Source organism: Culex pipiens, chromosome 3 (assembly GCF_016801865.2).
Source record: "Culex pipiens pallens isolate TS chromosome 3, TS_CPP_V2, whole genome shotgun sequence".
NCBI classification, from domain to species: Eukaryota; Metazoa; Arthropoda; class Insecta; order Diptera; family Culicidae; genus Culex; species Culex pipiens.
This window is the reverse complement of record NC_068939.1, coordinates 91909370-91929963: the sequence shown is the minus strand read 5'-3', so window position 1 is coordinate 91929963 and position 20594 is coordinate 91909370. Positions and strand designations below refer to the sequence as shown.

At 41.8% G+C, this 20594-nt stretch overlaps 2 protein-coding genes and 1 pseudogene across 2 annotated transcripts; all 3 read left to right on the top strand.

The window, feature by feature from the left end:
- Nucleotides 1-11524: 11524 nt before the first annotated feature.
- On the top strand, nucleotides 11525-13501 carry LOC120420034 (myrosinase 1-like). Its single transcript, XM_039582935.2, has 5 exons — nucleotides 11525-11651; nucleotides 11716-11914; nucleotides 11967-12444; nucleotides 12505-12599; nucleotides 12656-13501. The coding sequence occupies exons 1-5, from the start codon at nucleotides 11611-11613 to the stop codon at nucleotides 13442-13444; spliced, it is 1602 nt and encodes a 533-aa protein (XP_039438869.1). The 5' UTR covers nucleotides 11525-11610; the 3' UTR covers nucleotides 13445-13501.
- A 94-nt stretch (nucleotides 13502-13595) lies between these two features.
- LOC120420053 (myrosinase 1-like) lies at nucleotides 13596-15567 on the top strand (annotated as a pseudogene).
- Nucleotides 15568-18180: 2613 nt separating this feature from the next.
- LOC120420050 (myrosinase 1-like) lies at nucleotides 18181-20230 on the top strand. Its single transcript, XM_039582962.2, has 6 exons — nucleotides 18181-18343; nucleotides 18406-18622; nucleotides 18676-19248; nucleotides 19301-19612; nucleotides 19666-19904; nucleotides 19957-20230. The coding sequence occupies exons 1-6, from the start codon at nucleotides 18330-18332 to the stop codon at nucleotides 20192-20194; spliced, it is 1593 nt and encodes a 530-aa protein (XP_039438896.1). The 5' UTR covers nucleotides 18181-18329; the 3' UTR covers nucleotides 20195-20230.
- Nucleotides 20231-20594: the final 364 nt, after the last annotated feature.

Sequence of the window (20594 nt, the reverse complement as noted above, 5' to 3'; positions counted from 1 at the left end):
CGGACGTTTCGGACGCTTCCGTGATGTCCCTGTGGAACCCAACAACCTCGATGAGTCCACGTCCTTGGTGCTCGATTACGGGCAATGTTCCGGCCAACAGTCAACACCGGCCGAAGTCCCAATCCGTCACCATATTGGGAGGAGCACAGGACGTTCGGACGGGTCCACCAGAAGCCGCGCACATCAACCGCTACCGAGTTCCAGGATCGGGAACCGTGATCCGTGTAAGCGACCGGAGGTCGCGTAACCGTCATCCGGAGGAGATTGCCGAAAGAAGGAGAAGCTGGAAGATCGTCGAGCTGCTGGGGCCCCAAGAAACCAGAAGGAACAGGTCAGATAGACAATAAGAAAGTGGGAAAATTGAGGTTAGGAAAGGTGAAGGAAGTTAGTAGGAAGAAGTGGGAGAATAAAAGTGTGCACAAAAGATAATAAAAGTGGTGTTTCGTTTGGTAGCTCAAGTGTTTTTCCTGTGTCCGATTAGTCTAGTGTGGATAAGCGTGCCGACCTTGAGGTATTTTTGTAGAGTCCCTGCATCGAGAAAGGTCTCGGCTAACCAGTAGTTACAACTGCGAATCTCCCGGGCCAGCTTCGTGAGGTTCTCGTTCATGAAAATCCTTTTGTCAGCATCAAAACCAATGTGTCGTAACGTCAGGTCCCGGTTGGTCATGTAGCGACGGTAGAAATCGTTACGTACGTTTCGCAGTGCAAATTGGCACAGTATTGGTGGAGCAGATCCGGCTGCAATGGGTAACTTGGCCAGTCGTTGCAGGTCAACAATCGGAGGTTGGTCATAACCGAGCACAGTAGCAATGTTTTGGAAGAACTGAGGAAGGTTCTCGGTCTGTTGATAAGGAATCCCAGAGATTATTAGCTTCGACGCCCGTTCCAGCCTAGCAACATCTTCAGCAGTTTGTTGTAATCCGAACTCGACGGAGTTCACCCGGTGGTGAACAGCCTCCATTTGCTCACCACATTCCTTCCTGAGAGCGACGAATTCCTCTTCCAAATCATCAATACTCGTTTTGCACGCATCGATTTTTCCTTCCAGACGTGAGTTCGAATTAAACAGCAGCTTCTTCATGTTGCGCCACAGGTCGGTAATGTTCTCCACTTCGTCCGGATAATCTACAACAGTAAGATCCTCTCTCGAGCGCTTCAGAGTCTGGCCATCACCGTCCACTGCAGAGGCAGAGCGTGTTTTTGTTTTGTTTGACATCGTAAACAAACCTGACGTTTCCAGGTGTTTGACTGCCAAGAATAGTGGGAAGCAACGGTAGATTGGACGATACTGAAGGGTGCGATGGAAGCCGTGGCAATGTGCAGAAAGCCAAATTATTTCTCCAGTTTAGTGGCTTGAAAACAGGTGCACTCAAAAAGCTTGATTATCCTCAGGTTGAAACACTTTTGGCGGACCGAATGCACAACTTTTAGCGAAACGCGCAGCTCTTAGCAAGAAAAAAGGCCGATTTGTTTATGACCACGCGACACCGTTTACTCGTCACTTGCCATCCCTTCAGAATCAATCCATACGAGTTGTGGCAATATTGGTATCAAAATTCATGCTTTTTGAAACAGAACATAATAATGGCCATTTCGACATTTCGACAGTAGTGGCCACAACCTGGAGTGGCCGGTGCCCTCAAAGAAGGTTCCCCCGGGGCCTGGGGGGACATTTACAGAACCATACGAGTTGTGGCAATATGGGTATCAAAATTCATGGTTTTTGATACTGAACATAATAATGGCCATTTCGACAGTAGTGGCCACAACCTGGAGTGGCCGGTGCCCTCAAAGAAGGTTCCCCCGGGGCTTGGGGGGACATTTACAGAAACATACGAGTTGTGGCAATATGGGTATCAAAATTCATGGTTTTTGATACTGAACATAATAATGGCCATTTCGACAGTGTGGCCGGTGCCCTCAAAGAAGGTTCCCTCGGGGCCCGGGGGGACATTTACAGAACCATACGAGTTGTGGCAATATGGGTATCAAAATTCATGCTTTTTGATACTGAACATAATAATGGCCATTTCGACAGTAGTGGCCACAACCTGGAGTGGCCGGTGCCCTCAAAGAAGGTTCCCTCGGGGCCTGGGGGGACATTTACAGAACGAGTTGTTGCAATATGGGTATCAAAATGCATGATTTTTGACACTGTACATGAAAATTGACATTCCGAGAGTAGTGGCCACAACCTGGAGTGGCCGGTGATCTCAAAGCAGGTTCCCCCGGGGCCGCGAGGGTCTTTTACAGAACCATACGAGTTGTGGCAATATGGGTATCAAAATTCATGGTTTTTGATACTGAACATGAAAATTGACATTTCGACAGTAGTGGCCACAACCTGGAGTTGCCGGTGCCCTCATGGAAGGTTCACCTTGGGAGAACATTTATGACAATTTTGCCGACAAATCTATGAAACAAAATAAAATAATCTTATTCCAGATTTCACTAGCAATCCAACAACACATTCAAATTGTTTGGTCCTATGTCTTTCGGTTATGTCTCTGACATACCATCTTGAACTTTTTTATAAAATATCTGGCTAATCCTTGACGATCCAGCAGGTTGAAATCGATCATTTTTTGAAGATCTTGTTTGAATTTGCGAAGCATGAGATTAAAATTTTGTTTTTATTTTCTAAACATGGGCTTGCAAGAAAGGGGGATCTGGGTAAGGCCATGTGCTGAATAAAAATGGTGAAATGACAGAGTACTTTAAAGGTAAATGTTTTTTTGCGTGAAGGGACCCCCGCAGGGGGTTAGCAAGTACTGTCAGTGTCATTCGTTGAACTTTGTAGTGGTGCGCCCATTGAAAAATGAGGAAAATTACTGCGAGGTGTGACGGAAGGAGGAAGTACTTTCAGTGTCGCCCGTTGAGTGCACCAACGTTGTCGTCTACTTCGGTAGCATCAGCGCGTACTCGCCATTCGAGTGTGCACAGTACTTACAGAGGAGATAGGTTGGTCAGTCGAAATCGTCATACCGAGCAAGCGTGCGGCAGGTTCGCCTATGTCCGAATACAAACACGCTTTGCTGCCACCGGTTTGCGAGACCTTTGCACTCACGCACGGTCGACTAGCACTCCTACCATTCTCCTTCGATCACATGTGAAAGGTCCGAAGGATTGTAGCGTGGAATGTTCGTTTACGAATCGATCTGGGACGGCCTCTAGGAAATGTCTGTTTACGAATCAGACTGGCAGCGGATCAGAATGGCTGCATGGAAATGTTCGTTTGCGAGTCGAACTAGGACGGCCACTAGGAAATGTCTGTTTACGAATCAGACGGAAATGTTCGTTAACGAATCGAACTGGGACGGCCACTAGGAAATGTCTGTTTACGAATCAGACGGGCAGCGGATCAGAATGGCTGCATGGAAATGTTCGTTTGCGAATCGAACTGGGACGGCCACTAGGAAATGTCTGTTTACGAATCAGACTGGCAGCGGATCAGAATGGCTGCATGGAAATGTTCGTTTGCGAGTCGAACTAGGACGGCCACTAGGAAATGTCTGTTTACGAATCAGACGGGCAGCGGATCAGAATGGCTGCATGGAAATGTTCGTTTGCGAGTCGAACTAGGACGGCCTCTAGGAAATGTCTGTTTACGAATCAGACGGAAATGTTCGTTAACGAATCGAACTGGGACGGCCACTAGGAAATGTCTGTTTACGAATCAGACTGGCAGCGGATCAGAATGGCTGCTAGAAATGTTCGTTTGCGAGTCGAACTAGGACGGCCACTAGGAAATGTCTGTTTACGAATCAGACGGAAATGTTCGTTAACGAATCGAACTGGGACGGCCACTAGGAAATGTCTGTTTACGAATCAGACGGGCAGCGGATCAGAATGGCTGCATGGAAATGTTCGTTTGCGAATCGAACTGGGACGGCCACTAGGAAATGTCTGTTTACGAATCAGACGGGCAGCGGATCAGAATGGCTGCATGGAAATGTTCGTTTGCGAATCGAACTGGGACGGCCACTAGGAAATGTCTGTTTACGAATCAGACGGAAATGTTCGTTAACGAATCGAACTGGGACGGCCACTAGGAAATGTCTGTTTACGAATCAGACGGAAATGTTCGTTAACGAATCGAACTGGGACGGCCACTAGGAAATGTCTGTTTACGAATCAGACGGAAATGTTCGATGACGAATCGAACTGGGACGGCCACTAGAATATGTCTGTTTAAGAATCGAACTGATTGTGGAATGGAGAGGTTGCAAGGAAGTGTTCGTTTACGAATCAAACTGGGAAGGCCACTTGTAAATGTTCGTTTATGAGACGAACTGGGACGACAGCTAAGAAATGTGTGTTTACGAATCAGACTGGTTGCGGGCCGGAACTGCCGCTATGAGAATGTTTGAACCGAACTGTTATTGTGGATTTAGCTCGTAGCTGGATTTTCTGGCATCTTCTCACGGTCATTGGAAACGGTCGTGTATAGGACCTAGGGGTTCCCAGTTGGAGTGAAAAAAATCAATTTATAGAAAAATTTTGGATTAAAATTTTGCTTTTTTATCACTTCTCCGACATCAGGAATAATTGTTTGAGCATGCTCGCAATTTATTTATTCGGTCGGAAAAATATTATTTTTCTTGAAAAAACTTGCATTCTTAATCACATGATCACCCCTAATTCTGGCTCGATGCCGCCATCATGCGACCGCGTACTCCGTTTGTTTGTCAACAAAGCTGCAGCTGGATGGTGAGACGAAGTGAGGGGGGAAGAGATTTTGACATTTTTATGCCCGCATCTGACCCGCCGCCTATTTCGTCGGTCACTGAGTCGCCGGTCGTTTCCAGTGACCGAGTCCAGCTAGGAACTGATCGCAATTCGCAATTTCGCAATTTTCAGTGTAAGAACGGGCCTTGACCGATCTTATGCACTAGGTTCCCGACGAACACGCACTGCCCTTACACCTACATCTCACCCTTGCTCTGAGTCAGTACGAGCAGCACGCTAGAACACGCTTTGAGTGTTCGTGCCAGGCATGCACACCTTCTTTTCCGGTTACGCATTTTAACTCGGCCGGGGGTGGTACATTACGTAGGGTTTGATGTAAGTATAAGCGCCTAACCATTTATAGTGTGCCTAACAACTTTCATTAAAGCAAAAACTGTTTTATTTTTAGTTTGAATTCAAAAACTAGTTGTTATTTTACTGTGTTTTGTTTTCTCCTGAAATCTTTCCTAGTGTTGAGTCGTGTTTTTATGTTGCTATTTCTTTTGTCGCGGTGTTTTGTTACAATTTTGGTCCTAAGCATTTTATAAAAGTTTGTCAAAAGTACAATAGTAATATTTGTGTTAATTCTTTGATCACTCCAAAAAATGAGTAAGGGCTCGAACCTCATTTGTTTGAAGAAAAGGGTAAAGATTGAAAACAATGGACAGTGAAAGAAATATACTATTTGAAGAATCAATAGTAAAAGAAAGATAGTAATTTATGAAGTAGATAAAGAAATTAACAATAATTAATAAATAGAGGTAAAAAAACAAGCTTAGATTGTATTGAGGGCAATTTATAGGCCCAAATTTGAATATTGGCCCAAAAAGAATATTGAATTATTCAAATAGACAAATAAAGAAAAGGCACATGATAAACAAAATTGACTGCCAAATTAAGGATTGATTGATTGATTGATTGGGAAGGGGGAAAGCAGGGAAAGCAGAAAGTATGTTACAGCAGCATCAATTGGTAAAATAGAGTGAAAAAGCGTTGAGAAATAAGAGAATCAAATGAGTAAAATCGAAATCAAATGGAGGAATGGAGGATAGTAAACAGAGCCGCGTAAGAAAATCAGTGAAACAAAATAAACAGAAGATAGGTGGTAACTGGAAATGGAAAGGAGAGAGGAAACCCCGTTCTGCAACGTTCAGGTACATCCACAGCAGTTGACTCAACATACTGCGAATCAAAACAATACCGTCTACAATCACAAATTACTTCCCTTTCCCACATTGTCGCGCCCCTTTCTTTTAGCCGTCTCGACTTTGACCCACGGTGGTCAAAGGTTTACGATCCGTTTCCACAGGCCACCAGCTAGGTCATCATGAAAACCAAGCCAACGTGGAGGTAAGAAAATAGGACACTTGCAAGGAACCAGAGCTATACTGTCTTGATCAAGTATGATCTAACAGGACTACGGACGTAGTCAGTGACGCTCCTTCCAGGATGTTCCTCGCCTGAGCGTCAACTGAAGAGGTATCATCAGCATCATTCGCACTTGGCCTGCGAGTCCAGCTAGGAACTGATCGTACAATAAATGCCAAGTTACGTTACGAGTTTGACTGATTGTGTAGTTAAAGTTTATGTTGGCAAATTCAATGTTCGTTAACAAATCGATCGGAAAGGTCACTTGAAAATGTCTGTTTGCGAATCGGACCGGAAAATTGCGTTGTGTCCAATATGTAGAAAAGAAATTTCGAAATTTCAGGGTTTTTTAAAAGTCTTGGGTGGAAAATTACTGTATTAACCAGTTGCAGGACAACATGAATGAGGTGAATACGACGTGAACTCCCGCAAGTAGGCACCGACATAAAAGCCGTTACGTGATAGCTGTCGGAACTGTGTCAGCATGGTTCTTACTAACCACAAAAAATATTGCGTGCTCGGCGGTGGGTTGAATACGTCAGGTTGGACAAAGGTTCTGGTGATATGTCCGCAAAAAAACACAGCACAGGCTGTGCACAGTCTTCGAGTTTGTCACCAGCGTTGCTACAGTTAGCTGTTTTGGTATGAGTCCGAATAAAAGAATTGAGAAGCGATGAATGGCTTGAGAGAACGGTGTCCTAGTGCCAAGGTGACTTATTATACCTCGTAGGATGCATTTGGTATAATTTCTCGAGCCTTCCGGAATTCGCACTGTTACACATAATGCAACATTTGTATGGTCATTTGTAAGATAGGTTTTTTTTTATAAAAAAAAATCACAGGATAAAAGAAAGTATTATCGCGGGCGTCAATAATTAGAGTCCAGGCGCGCTGATATTACCGCAGAAGAATGGCCGCATGCCAGCCGCAGAACAAATTTTCGGCTGTTGTCAAAGGTTGCCTTGAGTTTTCAGCTCGCTTTTTAGAAAATATTGAAAACAAATCAACTTGACAGCCAAATCAGCGCGGAATTTCAGTTCAACTTGCCGATTTTTACACCGCGGTAGTTCGGCGTCTTTAACCTCCTGTCACTCACAGAGAAGGAGAAATGCGATTTTATCTCGCAATAAGCAATACAATAACATTAGTAATAGTAATTTTATTTGGTAACGATATCTGTTAGTTAGACCTTATATCAGGGACACTGTTTTGAGTGTTAAGTTGGGAGATAAAAAGAAAAGATAGAAAGATGATAGATAGGTGTGTCATGGATTTTAAAAGAATGCTATTTCGGGGTGTGCTCTTTTGTACTAATCTTGCTGGGTTAGTACACGGGTATCAATTTGTCTAGATAGCAGGTTCACTTATTAAATTGTGAAATGAGTGAGTTTGTGTTCATTTCAATCATGGTGCCCGTTTCCAACCGTTAAATTCTTTCGGTGGGGTTCTTAAAGTTTGTTTACGGGTTGAGCTGTACTTGATTCTCGAGAATGCTAGTTTAAACTTGACGTTGGTTCCTTCTACTTTTTTTCATCTAATACATTAGTAAATCTCCTAAGTGGTAGTTTTAAGAGAGGAAGGAGGATGTGAGGTACTAGATTACCATAATGAGATAGACCCTTTGTAATGTCTGTCGCTGTAATGGTTGGGGCTGAACATAGGGCTGAACACACTGCGCACAACGCTTGGTCTAGCTGTCAGCACAGTAAACAACCGAGCAGCGGCAAGTCCATTTCCGCAGTCGCAGCGTGCGGATGCAACTCCCGTGTTGGGGATTCTCGCTGGTGGCTGGCTAAATCCCACAATGCCTATTTGGAGTTGGGAGACTGGATTTATGGTGATTTGTCAACAAATAACATTATTTATGTTAATTTTTCGAAAGGTGTACAAACTTTTTTTGCACCTTTTTTATTTTCGTAATAGTATTTGTAATATAACTTTTTATAGAAATCATCTTTTCATGAGCTTTTTGTAGCAAAATGTTTGGCATGAGTTTCTGAACAAAACGTACTACTAGGTTCCTGTCAAACTTTGAATTTTTTACAAGTTTCATCACAAAATGTGCATAGTGCCCAAGGGGTGTAAATACTTTTTTTACACCCAAAATTCAGAATCGAGATAATCGTTCTCTCAAAATTTATTGAGGGCTCAGTGCCAAAATCGATAGAATAATGGTACCAACTCACACCATCCTAACAAATGAGTTCATTCGTTAGTTGAATCAATAAATCTCCAACAAGTGTCATACATCGACTTCTGACTTCTCCATGGTCACCAAGCTGTGGTGGCCGAGGCAGCTAAGTCATTGGATTGGTTTGTCAAAGGTCTCTGGTTCGATTCCCGTTGTCGACACTTTTGGTTTTTTGTTTGACGGATGAACTTTTTTTGCAAATGAACCTCGAGAGAATAGTTCTATCGCCCATCTCGAGCTGTGTTCTCTGCGTCCGTGAATGGTACCACTATTCTCTCGACTCGAGACCATCATTCTCTCGGACTAGCGCTGCCGGTTTTGGGTGTACATTAGAGTGTAACAAAAATGACTTTTTGGCGGGCATTCAAGGGTTTGTTCCGGTGGGCATACTAAGCCCAAATCCAAAATATGAGCTTGATTGGACGTAACAGGAGCTGGCGCTCCGCCCTTCAATTTTAAATGGGATTTAACCCGTAAAAAAAGATTTTTTCAAAAATGTCACTTTTTGAGGCATTTTGGCCACCAATCCGTTTACCAAAAACATCACTGGCGTGTAGGCCAGATCCTTGCGCATCTTTTGGTATATATAACATTGACATTTGGAGCACCCTGGAGCTCGATACAAGCCTTCAAAGTTTGGCATTTTTTCGAAAAATCGGTCCCGGCAAAAAAGATATGCGTCGCGCCTCGCGACGCCCTAGACGCCATTTGATTTTGCCGGGGCCGATTTTTCGAAAAAATGCCAAACTTTTAAGGCCTGTATCGAGCTCTAGGGTGCTCCAAATGTCAATGTTATTTATACCAAAAGATGCGCAAGGGTCTGGCCTACACGCCAGTGATGTTTTTGGTAAACGCATTGGTGGCCAAAATGCCTCAAAAAGTGACATTTTTGAAAAAATCTTTTTTTACGGGTTAAATCCCATTTAAAATTGAAGGGCGGAGCGCCAGCTCCTGTTGAGCAGTTCTCTAGGATTTCGGTCATTCGATTTTTTTTGTATTTTTTAATCCGACCGAAACTTTTTTGGTGGCTTCGGTATGCCCAAAGAAGCCATTTTGCATCATTAGTTTGTCCATATAATTTTCCATACAAATTTGGCAGCTGTCCATACAAAAATGATATGTGAAAATTCAAAAATCTGTATCTTTTAAAGGATTTTTTTGATCGATTTGGTGTCTTCGGCAAAGTTGTAGGTATTGATATGGACTACACTGGAAAAAAATGATACACGGTAAAAAAAATTTGGTGATTTTTTTATTTAACTTTTTATCACTAAAACTTGATTTGCAAAAAAACACTATTTTTAATTTTTTTTATTTTTTGATATGTTTTAGAGGACATAAAATGCCAACTTTTCAGAAATTTTCAGGTTGTGCAAAAAATCTTTGAACGAGTTATGAATTTTTTAATCAATACTGATTTTTTCAAAAAATCGAAAATTGGTCGCAAAAATTTTTCAACTTCATTTTCCGATGAAAAATCAAATTTGCAATCGAAAAGTACTCTAGTAAAATTTTGATAAAGTGCACCGTTTTCAAGATAAATCCATATTTAGGTGACTTTTTTGAAAATAGTCGCAGTTTTTCATTTTTTTAAATTAGTGCACATGTTTGCACACTTTTGGAAAAAATATTTTTGAAAAGCTGAGAAAATTCTCTATATTTTGCTTCTTCGGACTTTGTTGATACGATCTTTAGTTGCTGAGATATTGCAATGCAAAGGTTTAAAAACAGGAAAATTGATGTTTTTTAAGTCTCACCCAAACAGCCCACCATTTTTCAATGTCGATATCTCAGCAACTAATGGTCCGATTTTCAATGTTAATATATGAAACATTTGTAAAATTTTCCGATCTTTTCGAAAACAATATTTTCAAAATTTTCAATTCAAGACTAACATTTTACAAGGGCGTAATATTGAATGTTTGGCCCTTTTGAAATGTTAGTCTTGATTTGAAATTTTTGAAAATATTTTTTTCGAAAAGATCGGAAAATTTCACAAATGTTTCATATATTAACATTGAAAATCGGACCATTAGTTGCTGAGATATCGACATTAGAAAATGGTGGGTTGTTTGGGTGAGACTTAAAAAACATCAATTTTCCTGTTTTTAAACCTTTGCATTGCAATATCTCAGCAACTAAAGGTCGTATCAACAAAGTCCGAAGAAGCAAAATATAGAGAATTTTCTCAGCTTTTCAAAAATATTTTTTCCAAAAGTGTGCAAACATGTGCACTAATTTAAAAAAATGAAAAACTGCGACTATTTTCAAAAAAGTCACCTAAAAATGGATTTAACTTGAAAACGGTGCACTTTATCAAAATTTTACTAAAGTACTTTTCGATTGCAAATTTGATTTTACATCGAAAAATGAAGTTGAAAAATTTTTGCGACCAATATTTCGATTTTTTGAAAAAATCAGTATTGATTAAAAAAATCATAACTCGCTCAAAGATTTTTTGCACAACCTGAAAATTTCTGAAAAGTTGGCATTTTATGTCCTCTAAAACATATCAAAAAATAAAAAAAATTAAAAATAGTGTTTTTTTGCAAATCAAGTTTTAGTGATAAAAAGTTAAATAAAAAAATCACCAAATTTTTTTTACCGTGTATCATTTTTTTCCAGTGTAGTCCGTATCCATACCTACAACTTTGCCGAAGACACCAAATCGATCAAAAAATTCCTTCAAAAGATACAGATTTTTGAATTTTCACATATCATTTTTGTATGGACAGCTGCCAAATTTGTATGGAAAATTATATGGACAAACTAATGATGCAAAATGGCTTCTTTGGGCATACCGAAGCCACCAAAAAAGTATCAGTCGGATTAAAAAATACAAAAATTAAAAATGAAGAAAAAAGACCGATTTCGTAGAGAATTGCTCTGTTACGTCCAATCAAGCTCATATTTTGGATTTGGGCTTAGTATGCCCACCGGAACAAACCCTTGAATGCCCGCCAAAAAGTCATTTTTGTTACATCCTAGTGTACATACTGTATATCTCACTTACTTCTTCAAAAGGTCCTATGTACATAGGAAACCCATGGAGCATTGGTTGTTTTGAAAAAAGTAATCTAGATATAAAAAAAAAACGTATACCTTGGATCATTTATTTTCTAACAAATACTTACCAAGCATACGAGCTTGACTGGCATGTTATTGTGTTGAAAATTGATGACCATTTCAAAATCGGACATTAGATAACGTCTGTTCTAATGTAATGACCACAGCAGATAAAAAAGCCTTCCTCGAGAGGAGAAAAGGGTGAATTTTAAGATCATTTGAATTTTAATATTAGTGCATGGAGGTTGTGTGAAACCATGAGGTTTGCTCAATTTGTGTTTTTTTCGGCATGTTGCTGGTTAGTATCTACTTCAAGATTCGGCTAATGTATGATTCGATTAAGCAGTCATTATTTAAAACAGGATCGTGACTTCAGGTAAGTCGCAAAGAAGCTTCCCACCGGAGTTTAAATTTGGTGTCGGAACATCCGCTTACCAAATTGAAGGAGCATGGGACGCTGACGGCAAAGGAGAATCGATCTGGGATCATCTGACGCACAACTATCCCGACAAGATCGCCGATAGAACGAACGGAGATGTCGCTTGCGATAGCTACAATAATGTGAGTTTCGATGGTTCTGTAAAGATACGCAATGAAAAATGTCTTTTTATAGTGGAAACGTGACGTGGAGATGGTTCGCGAGCTAGGAGTCAACATGTATCGATTCTCACTGTCGTGGACCAGAATCATGCCCTCGGGAATCAGCAACAATGTAAACCAAGCCGGAATCGATTACTACAACAAGCTAATCAACGAGTTGCTGAAATACAACATCGAACCCATGATCACGTTGTACCACTGGGATCTGCCCCAGCGACTGCAGGAAATCGGAGGCTGGACGAACCGTGAAGTGGTCGGACACTTCCGAGAGTACGCGCGAGTCGTTTTCAAAGCATTCGGAGATCGCGTCAAGTGGTGGACCACCTTCAACGAACCAAGCCAGACCTGCATGTTTTCGTACGAGTACGATGCCATGGCTCCGGGATATGAATTTCCTGGGATTCCGTGCTACTTGTGTACCCATAACGTGTTGTTGGCCCATGCGGAAGCTGTCGAATTGTACAGGAAGCAGTTCAATACAAAACAGGAAGGTATGACGAAGTTTGATATTGAAGATTACAAGGGTACGATAAAACATTGCCATTTTTCAGGAATAATCGGAATAACTGTTGACTCGTCCTGGTCTGCTCCAAGAAGTGACTCGGCCGAGGATCTGGAGGCTTCTGAGCTGTCTCTACAGTTTCACGTAAGTTCAATTTTCTATGGCAAAGTGGTTTGTAATGAAGGCTTATTTGATCGTAGCTTGGCTGGTACATGCATCCGATCTACTCCAAGACTGGAAACTATCCTCAAGTTATGATCGATCGCATCAACGCACTTAGTAAAGAGCAAGGGTTTGCCAACTCGCGCCTGCCGGTGTTCACCGAGGAAGAAATCGAAAAACTCAAGGGTTCGTCGGACTTCTTCGGTATCAACACGTACACGACCAGTATTGTCTATAAGAATGATAACAATACCGCAAACTTCAGAGTTCCTTCATTTGATCACGATCGCAATACGCTGGGATATCAAGATCCAAGTTGGCCCTCGTCTGGATCAGGTTGGTTAAAGGTGTACCCGAAGGGGCTGTACTACCTGCTGAACTGGATTCGCGAAGAGTACGACAGCCCTCCGATCTACGTTACGGAGAATGGAGTCAGCGATCTAGGTGGAACGAAGGACGTAGCTCGAGTGGAGTACTACAATTCGTACCTGGAAGCCGTTTTAGACGCCATGGAAGACGGATGTGACGTTCGAGGCTATGTGGCGTGGAGTTTGATGGACAACTTCGAGTGGAGAGCTGGGCTGACGGAGCGTTTCGGAATGTACTACGTAGACTATGAGGATTCGAAAAGGACTAGGATCGCGAAAAGCTCAGCTAAAGTATTCGCTCACATCATCAAGACGAGGACGATTGATCCGGACTACTTGCCTGAACCTGATCTGCTGATCCCGGGTCCCACTGAGAATGTTCGTAAAAATGATTTAATTTGCTCTGCTGCAGCTAAGGCTGTGGCGTCATTTTTTAGAATTGCTTGTGATCAGTTGTAAACAGTTCTTCTAACAACGAATAAAAGTTGGCATCCCTGATTCATTTCGACTACAACCCATAATCGATTTTTATTTATGCCTGTGTAAGCTTTGAATTGGTTAGATTATATGATACGGATTTATCTGGGATAAGTCGTGAATACCCAACAAGTGATAATACATTATTTATTGAGTTCAACAGTTTGATTTTAGTAGCTCACGGAAGGTGAGCTCATGTGGTACAACATGCGTGTATTAGCTCGAACATCTTTGCTCTTCTGTCTGTAAGTTAGCTTGGCTCGAACATCCTCCTATCAGCAATTAATCCTAGCCTCCCTTCCTCAGAATCCTCGCTGCGGCGAATGGGCAGAAGAAGTTTCCCCCGGGGTTCAAATTTGGTGTCGGAACGTCCGCGTACCAGATCGAGGGAGCGTGGAATGTGGACGGCAAGGGTGAATCCATCTGGGACCACCTGACGCACAACTACCCGGACAAGATTGCCGATCGCACCAACGGGGATATCGCGTGCGATAGTTATCATAATGTGAGTGCTGATTTCATGTGAGTTAGCATACCTACTTAACAAGTTTCCTCTGACTTAGTGGCAACGGGATGTCCAAATGCTGAAAGAACTAGGAGTCAACATGTACCGCTTCTCGATTGCCTGGAGTCGAATCATGCCAACCGGGTTCAGCAACAACATCAACCAGGCTGGCATCGACTACTACAACAAGCTGATCAATGAGTTGATCAAGAACAACATTGAGCCGATGGTAACCTTGTACCATTGGGATCTACCCCAGCGGCTGCAGGAAATCGGAGGCTGGACTAACCGTGAAATCGTGGACCACTTCAGGGAGTACGCGCGAGTGGCGTTCAATGCTTTCGGAGATCGCGTTAAATGGTGGACCACATTCAACGAACCACTGCAAACTTGCATGTTCTCCTACGAGTATGACTCGATGGCCCCTGGGTACGACTTCCCTGGGGTTCCGTGCTACCAGTGCACTCATAATCTTCTCCTATCGCACGCTGAAGCTGTATCACTGTACAGGCAACAATATCAACCAACTCAGAATGGTATCATTTCGTAATATAGATTGGAAGAGTCACGTTACATAATGTTATCAATTGCAGGCATTATCGGTATCACGGTAGATTCTTCATGGGCTGAACCACGCAGCGAATCTGCTGATGATCGTGAGGCGTCCGAACTTGCTATGCAGTTCCATGTAAGATTTAAATACACAATTTACAACAACACCATACTCAAATCATCCTCCTTCTAGATTGGTTGGTACATGCATCCAATCTTCTCCAAAACCGGAAACTACCCACCAGTTATGATCAACCGGATCAACGCCCTCAGTCAGCAGCAAGGGTTCGCTAGCTCGCGCTTGCCCGTATTCACTCCCGCAGAAATCGAAAAACTCAAGGGATCATCGGACTTTTTCGGCATTAACACCTACACCACCTCTATCGTATACAAAAATGACGCCCAAAATTCCGGCAACTTCCGAATCCCCTCCTTCGATCACGACCGCAACACCATCGGCTATCAGGACCCAACCTGGCCGGGATCCGGCTCGGGCTGGCTCAAAGTCTACCCCAAAGGAATGCATCAGCTGCTCAACTGGATTCGCAACGAGTACGACAATCCTCCGGTTTACGTAACGGAAAACGGTGTCAGCGATCGCGGCGGTACCAAGGACGTTGCTCGCGTCAACTATTACAACTAATATCTGGGCGCAGTTCTGGACGCCATGGCGGAGGGATCCGATGTGCGAGGTTATGTCGCGTGGAGTTTGATGGACAACTTCGAGTGGAGAGCTGGGCTGACGGAGCGTTTCGGGCTGTTTTACGTTGACTACGAGGATCCGACGCGGAAGCGATCGGCGAAAACATCGGCGAAGGTTCTGGCGAAGATTATCGAGACGAGGGAGATCGACCTGGAGTATCTGCCCGAGCCGGAGGTGTTCATCCCGGAGCCGGGAGCGGCGATGAGCGTGCTGGTGTCGAGAATGCTGATGATTGTTTCTTTAGCTTTTGCTTTGCTCAAAACTTTAGTTTAAAAAAATATAAAGTTGTATAGATTGTAAAACCTTATTAAGAAAAAATACATGCTTGTAAACATAATAAAACAATTACCATTGTCCAAATCCGGTTACCCCCTGAAATCTGAAATCAACCTAATTCCAAATTTGAGCTCGATCTGACCACGAGAACCCGTTCCTGTTATCCCTTAAAGTTGGGGGAAAATCGTCAAAATGTATGAAGAAAAGTAATTGTTTCAGTGTTCTACCTGTGGTGGGCGCAAAAGTTGTCCAATCCTTATCATTACTCGAATGTAGGAATTACATCAAATTTGAAACATCTTTACCGAAGGAACCACATTCATAGGATTTTTTCTCAAAATGTTTTAGGACATGGGTAATTCTCCGCCAACTCACACAGCAGTTGCCCCGACCCCTCTTCGATTTGAGTGAAACTTTGTCCTAAGGGTGATGACCACGAATCCAAGGACCGTTTTTCGATATCTCGTGACGGAGGGGCGGTACGACCCCTTTTATTTTTGAACATGCGAAAAAAGAGGTATTTTTCAATACATAATTTGCAGCCTGGGACGGTGATGAGATAGAAATTTGGTGTTAAACGGACTTTTATGTAATATTGGACGCCCGGTTTGATGGCGTACTCAAAATTTCGAAAAAACGTATTTATCTTCGAAAAAAACACTAAAAAAGTTTTCAAAACTCTGCCATTTTCCATTACTTGAATGTAAAAAATTTTGGAACATGACATTATAAGGGAAATTTAATGTACTTCTCTAATCTACAATTATTTTTTCATTTAGAATAAAAAATTTCATTTTAAAATTTCGTTTTTTTTCTAACTTTGCAGTGTTATTTTTAGAGTATAAGTAGAGTATATGTTCTACAAAATTATAGAGGAGACAATTACAAAAAAAATGATATATAAACATAAGGGGTTTGTTTGTAACCTTCACAAGTAATCGCGATTTTAAGAAAAAAAGTTTTGAAAAAGTTGGTCGTCGTTGATCATGGCCGTTCATGGTCACCCGTGACAAACACGGACGCTGTAACAAAGAGAAACGCAAAAAGTAGGTATCTTTTCCAAAACTTTTTTTTTCGTAAAATCGCGATGAACCCCTTATGTTTATACATCAAAAATGTTGTAATTGTCTCCTCTACAACTCTGTAGGACATTGTTACAACTTTGTACAACATTGTTACACTCTAAAAAATAACCCCGCAATGATAGAAAAAACACGAAATTTTGAAATGAAAAATTTTGTTCTAAATGAAAAAATGACCCTTCTGAGTTAATGAAGATTCGAAAGAACATTAAATTTCCCTTAAAATGACATGTTCCCAAAAAATTTATAGTGAAGTAACGGAAAATGGCAGAGTTTTTAAAACTGTTCTAGTGTTTTTTCGATGAAAAATAAGTTTTTTTTAATTTGGAGTACGCCATCAAATCGGGCGTCAAATTTTACATTAAGCCCTTGACACCAAATTTCTATCTCATTACCGTTTCAGGCTGCAAATTATTGAAAAACACCTCTTTTTTCGCATGTTCACGAGATATCAAAAAACGGACCTTGAATTCGTGATCAGGGACAAAAGTTACCCCTTAGGACACATTTTCACGCAAATCGGGTCGGGGCAACTTTTCCCGATTTCGCGTTGAAGATATTAGCTGCCGGAAATAGATGGCATTTATATTGTATTTAATATATGTTCTGGTGACGTTGGTTCTATTCCCAACTATCAAATCGTCTGATGTGTGCTATCTTGTGACAACGACCTTTTAGTACTTTTCAAGAAAATTGAGTTATACAGTTTTATGATGAATATTTTCAAAACTATGAATGATGCAGTCAAACTTTTTGAAACAGTCGGTTTGTATACTATCGCCAAACAAATGCTCCAAGCTTAATTTAAGGAGAATGTGTCATTTTTTTTGCTCCCAGATTTCTTGACTCATTTTAACATTTCAATATTTTAAAAATATTTGCAGCTTTTTTTTTCTTCAGTCTGACATAAGTTTATCACTGAAAAGATGTTCTGAAAAAAACATATTTTTGCAATTTAATTTTAATTTTAAAATCAATTTTAATCAAGTTCCTAAAACTTCAATTTTATTTCACATTAATGGATGGATAATTTTATTTTCTTGCGCCATATTTCAGTTTAATGATTGATTCGGAAATCATCAATATAGAAATGATAAGAATTAAATTCAAACATGAAGGATGTTAGATTTGGAAACAAAAATCTTAAGAAATACAAAGGCAAAATCCAAATAACACTTTAAATTAGTTACATTTTATTGAAAGAAATAAAAAAAAACAAAAATTTTCGCGTTCAATTTTTGCTTGCATGTGTGAATATTTAATCTCAAGTTTTTTTTTAATTAAACACTCTGTTTATTTATTGAATATTTCATGAACAGTCTTAAGGGCCGGTCATAGAACATTTTTGAAAAGCCGTCGCGGGCCGGATGAAATGGCTTCACGGACCGGACCCGGCCCGCGGGCCGGGCGTTGGGCAGGGCTGAAATAAACCGTTTTAAAAATCATCTCAAAAATAATATAAATTTAACAAGGTATGGCTAGTACAAGGTTAACCATCCGGCATTCCTCCAACCAATACTCCAATTTTTTTCATTGCTGCCGTAATCGAGTCGAGATAAGAGAGGTTTGTTGTTGTTTAGCCGGCTCTGCGAGAAGGAGGTATGACTTGTGTATTCTTCGACTGATAGCGTTACAAAATATAGCCCAGCTGAGCTGACGACGCGATTTGACTCCAGTCGTTGCTGCACTTTCCAAGCCGTCGAGTGTGTTGTTCTGTCGCAGAAGCTGGGTTTTATTGGGCGATTCGAGATGCTCGTAACTATGTCAGTCTACCAAGGATTAGTTCTAGATTGAGGGGATTGACTTTTTTTTTTATGTGTTTTAGAGCTACCATTTGTGCAATATTTGTCGTATTAGCTGGGGGTAATCGAGTCTTTCCGGAGGAGTTCAAATTTGGAGTAGGAACGTCTTCGTACCAGGTGGAAGGTGCCTGGGATGAGGACGGCAAGGGTGAGTCCATTTGGGACCACTTTGTGCACCACCGGCCGGAGATGATTGAAGATCGAAGTACGGGGGATATTGCTTGTGATAGTTACCATCAGGTGAGGTGTTGAGTGATTAATCATGACAAATTAATAGTTGAATTGACTTCTAGTGGAAACGAGACGTAGAGATGGTCAAGGAGTTGGGCGTCGATGTGTACCGATTCTCGATCGCTTGGACACGAATAATGCCAAGTGGATTTTCGAATGTGATAAATGAGAAAGGAATTGAGTATTACAGCAATTTAATCGACGAGTTGATCAGGAATGGAATTACCCCAGTAGTGACGCTGTATCATTTCGATTTGCCACAAAAACTACACGATTTGGGAGGCTGGCTAGTTTCGGACATTGTAGACTACTTCGTACAGTACGCAGAACTAATGTTCGAACGCTACGGTGATCGAGTCCAAATGTGGACGACCATCAACGAGCCGTGGCACATCTGTGAGAATTCGTACGGACGTGATGGACTGGCTCCGGCCACAAACTATGCTGGAGTGGCAAATTACATTTGTGCTCACAATCTGCTCAAGGCTCACGCCGAGGCCGTCCATTTGTACAGAAACAAGTTTCAAACGGTTCAAAAGGGGAAAATTGGAATCTCGCTGGACGCACGGTGGTATGAGCCGGAAACGGACTCCGCTGAAGATCAGGAAGCTTCCGAGTGGGGACTACAGTTTCACGTAAGAATGTTTATCTGTCATTCTTAAGCTTGCAACTGACACGTTTCAACAGGTAGGCTGGTTCGGCCATCCTATATTTTCCGCAGCTGGTGACTATCCCCAGGTCGTGAAGGATCGCGTCCAAAATCTCAGCCTTTCGCAAGGATTCCCCAAATCCAGATTACCTACTTTCACACCAGAAGAGATCGTTAGAATCAGGGGGACGTCAGATTTCTTCGGACTGAACACATACACTACAAGGCTGGCAAGCAAGAATGGAGATCATAATTTGGGCAACTACAAAGTTCCCTCCAACGAGCATGACACTGGAATATTGTTGACTTTTGATCCAGCTTGGCCAACTGCTGGAGTTCCTTGGCTCAAGGTCAGTTCAAAAATCATTTTTTTCAGCTGTCAATACAAAAACTCAACTTCCAGATCGTCCCATTCGGACTGCGTAAGCTGCTCACCTGGATCAAGAAAGAGTACGATAATCCGCCAACCTGGGTGACGGAAAACGGCGTCGGGACGGAAGCGGGCACCGTCGATCATCAACGGGTGGACTATTACAACGGGTACATGAACGCCGTGCTGGATGCCCTGCAGGATGGTTGCGATGTACGCGGATATTTCGCGTGGAGTTTGATGGACAATTTTGAGTGGCGCGCGGGATACACGTAAGTTCATGTTTACTTGAAAGTTAAAAAATTTAAACGATTTTAATTCAAGGGGGAAATTTGGACTGTATTATGTGGACTTTGCGAGTCCCAACCGAACGCGGCACGCGAAAATGTCTGCAAAAGTGTACCGTAGGATTGTTGAAACCAGAACCATCAACGAAACCTATCGTCCGATGCCGGATGTTGTGATCGGGTCGTCGGATGGAATCGTTTCGTCCTGTTGCTTCAAGTCGATGGCTCTGGCGGGAACGTTGGTGGCAATGTATTTAGCGAGAAGAATGTTTTAATAAACTTGGTCTTTTTCAAGTAAGCAATAAATTAGGAATAAACATTTGAGTTTTTTTTATCTTGATAGAGTTCAGTGAAAATTGTTTTGAAATAATCACCCCCATGCAGCGCTGCGCACAATATTAGGTTTTACACCGTGACGTCATTTGACAGCTCGTGTGCACTGTTTACATGGTCTTCGTCGATTGTCGATGAATTTCCCCGAACAAAATCGACGACCGCATCGAACTGTGCTAAGTCCATGTAAACAGTGCACTCCTTTCTAACCTCCAAATCGAGTCGGCGTAAAACCTAATTGGCCATTTAGTGGTTATTTGTAACGCTTTAATACCTACATATGCTGAGATACGCAACTCATGTTGCGTGACATCAAGCATGCTGATGTGCAACAATTTTAAG

Coding starts and splice junctions, on each gene's coding strand:
- LOC120420034 (XM_039582935.2), top strand. CDS start 11,611: ATGAGGTTTGCTCAATTTGTGTTTTTTTCGGCATGTTGCTG. Junction 11,652..11,715: donor TTTTTTTCGGCATGTTGCTG/GTTAGTATCTAC, acceptor TATTTAAAACAG/GATCGTGACTTCAGGTAAGT. Junction 11,915..11,966: donor CTTGCGATAGCTACAATAAT/GTGAGTTTCGAT, acceptor GTCTTTTTATAG/TGGAAACGTGACGTGGAGAT.
- LOC120420050 (XM_039582962.2), top strand. Junction 18,623..18,675: donor CTTGTGATAGTTACCATCAG/GTGAGGTGTTGA, acceptor ATTGACTTCTAG/TGGAAACGAGACGTAGAGAT. Junction 19,249..19,300: donor AGTGGGGACTACAGTTTCAC/GTAAGAATGTTT, acceptor ACGTTTCAACAG/GTAGGCTGGTTCGGCCATCC.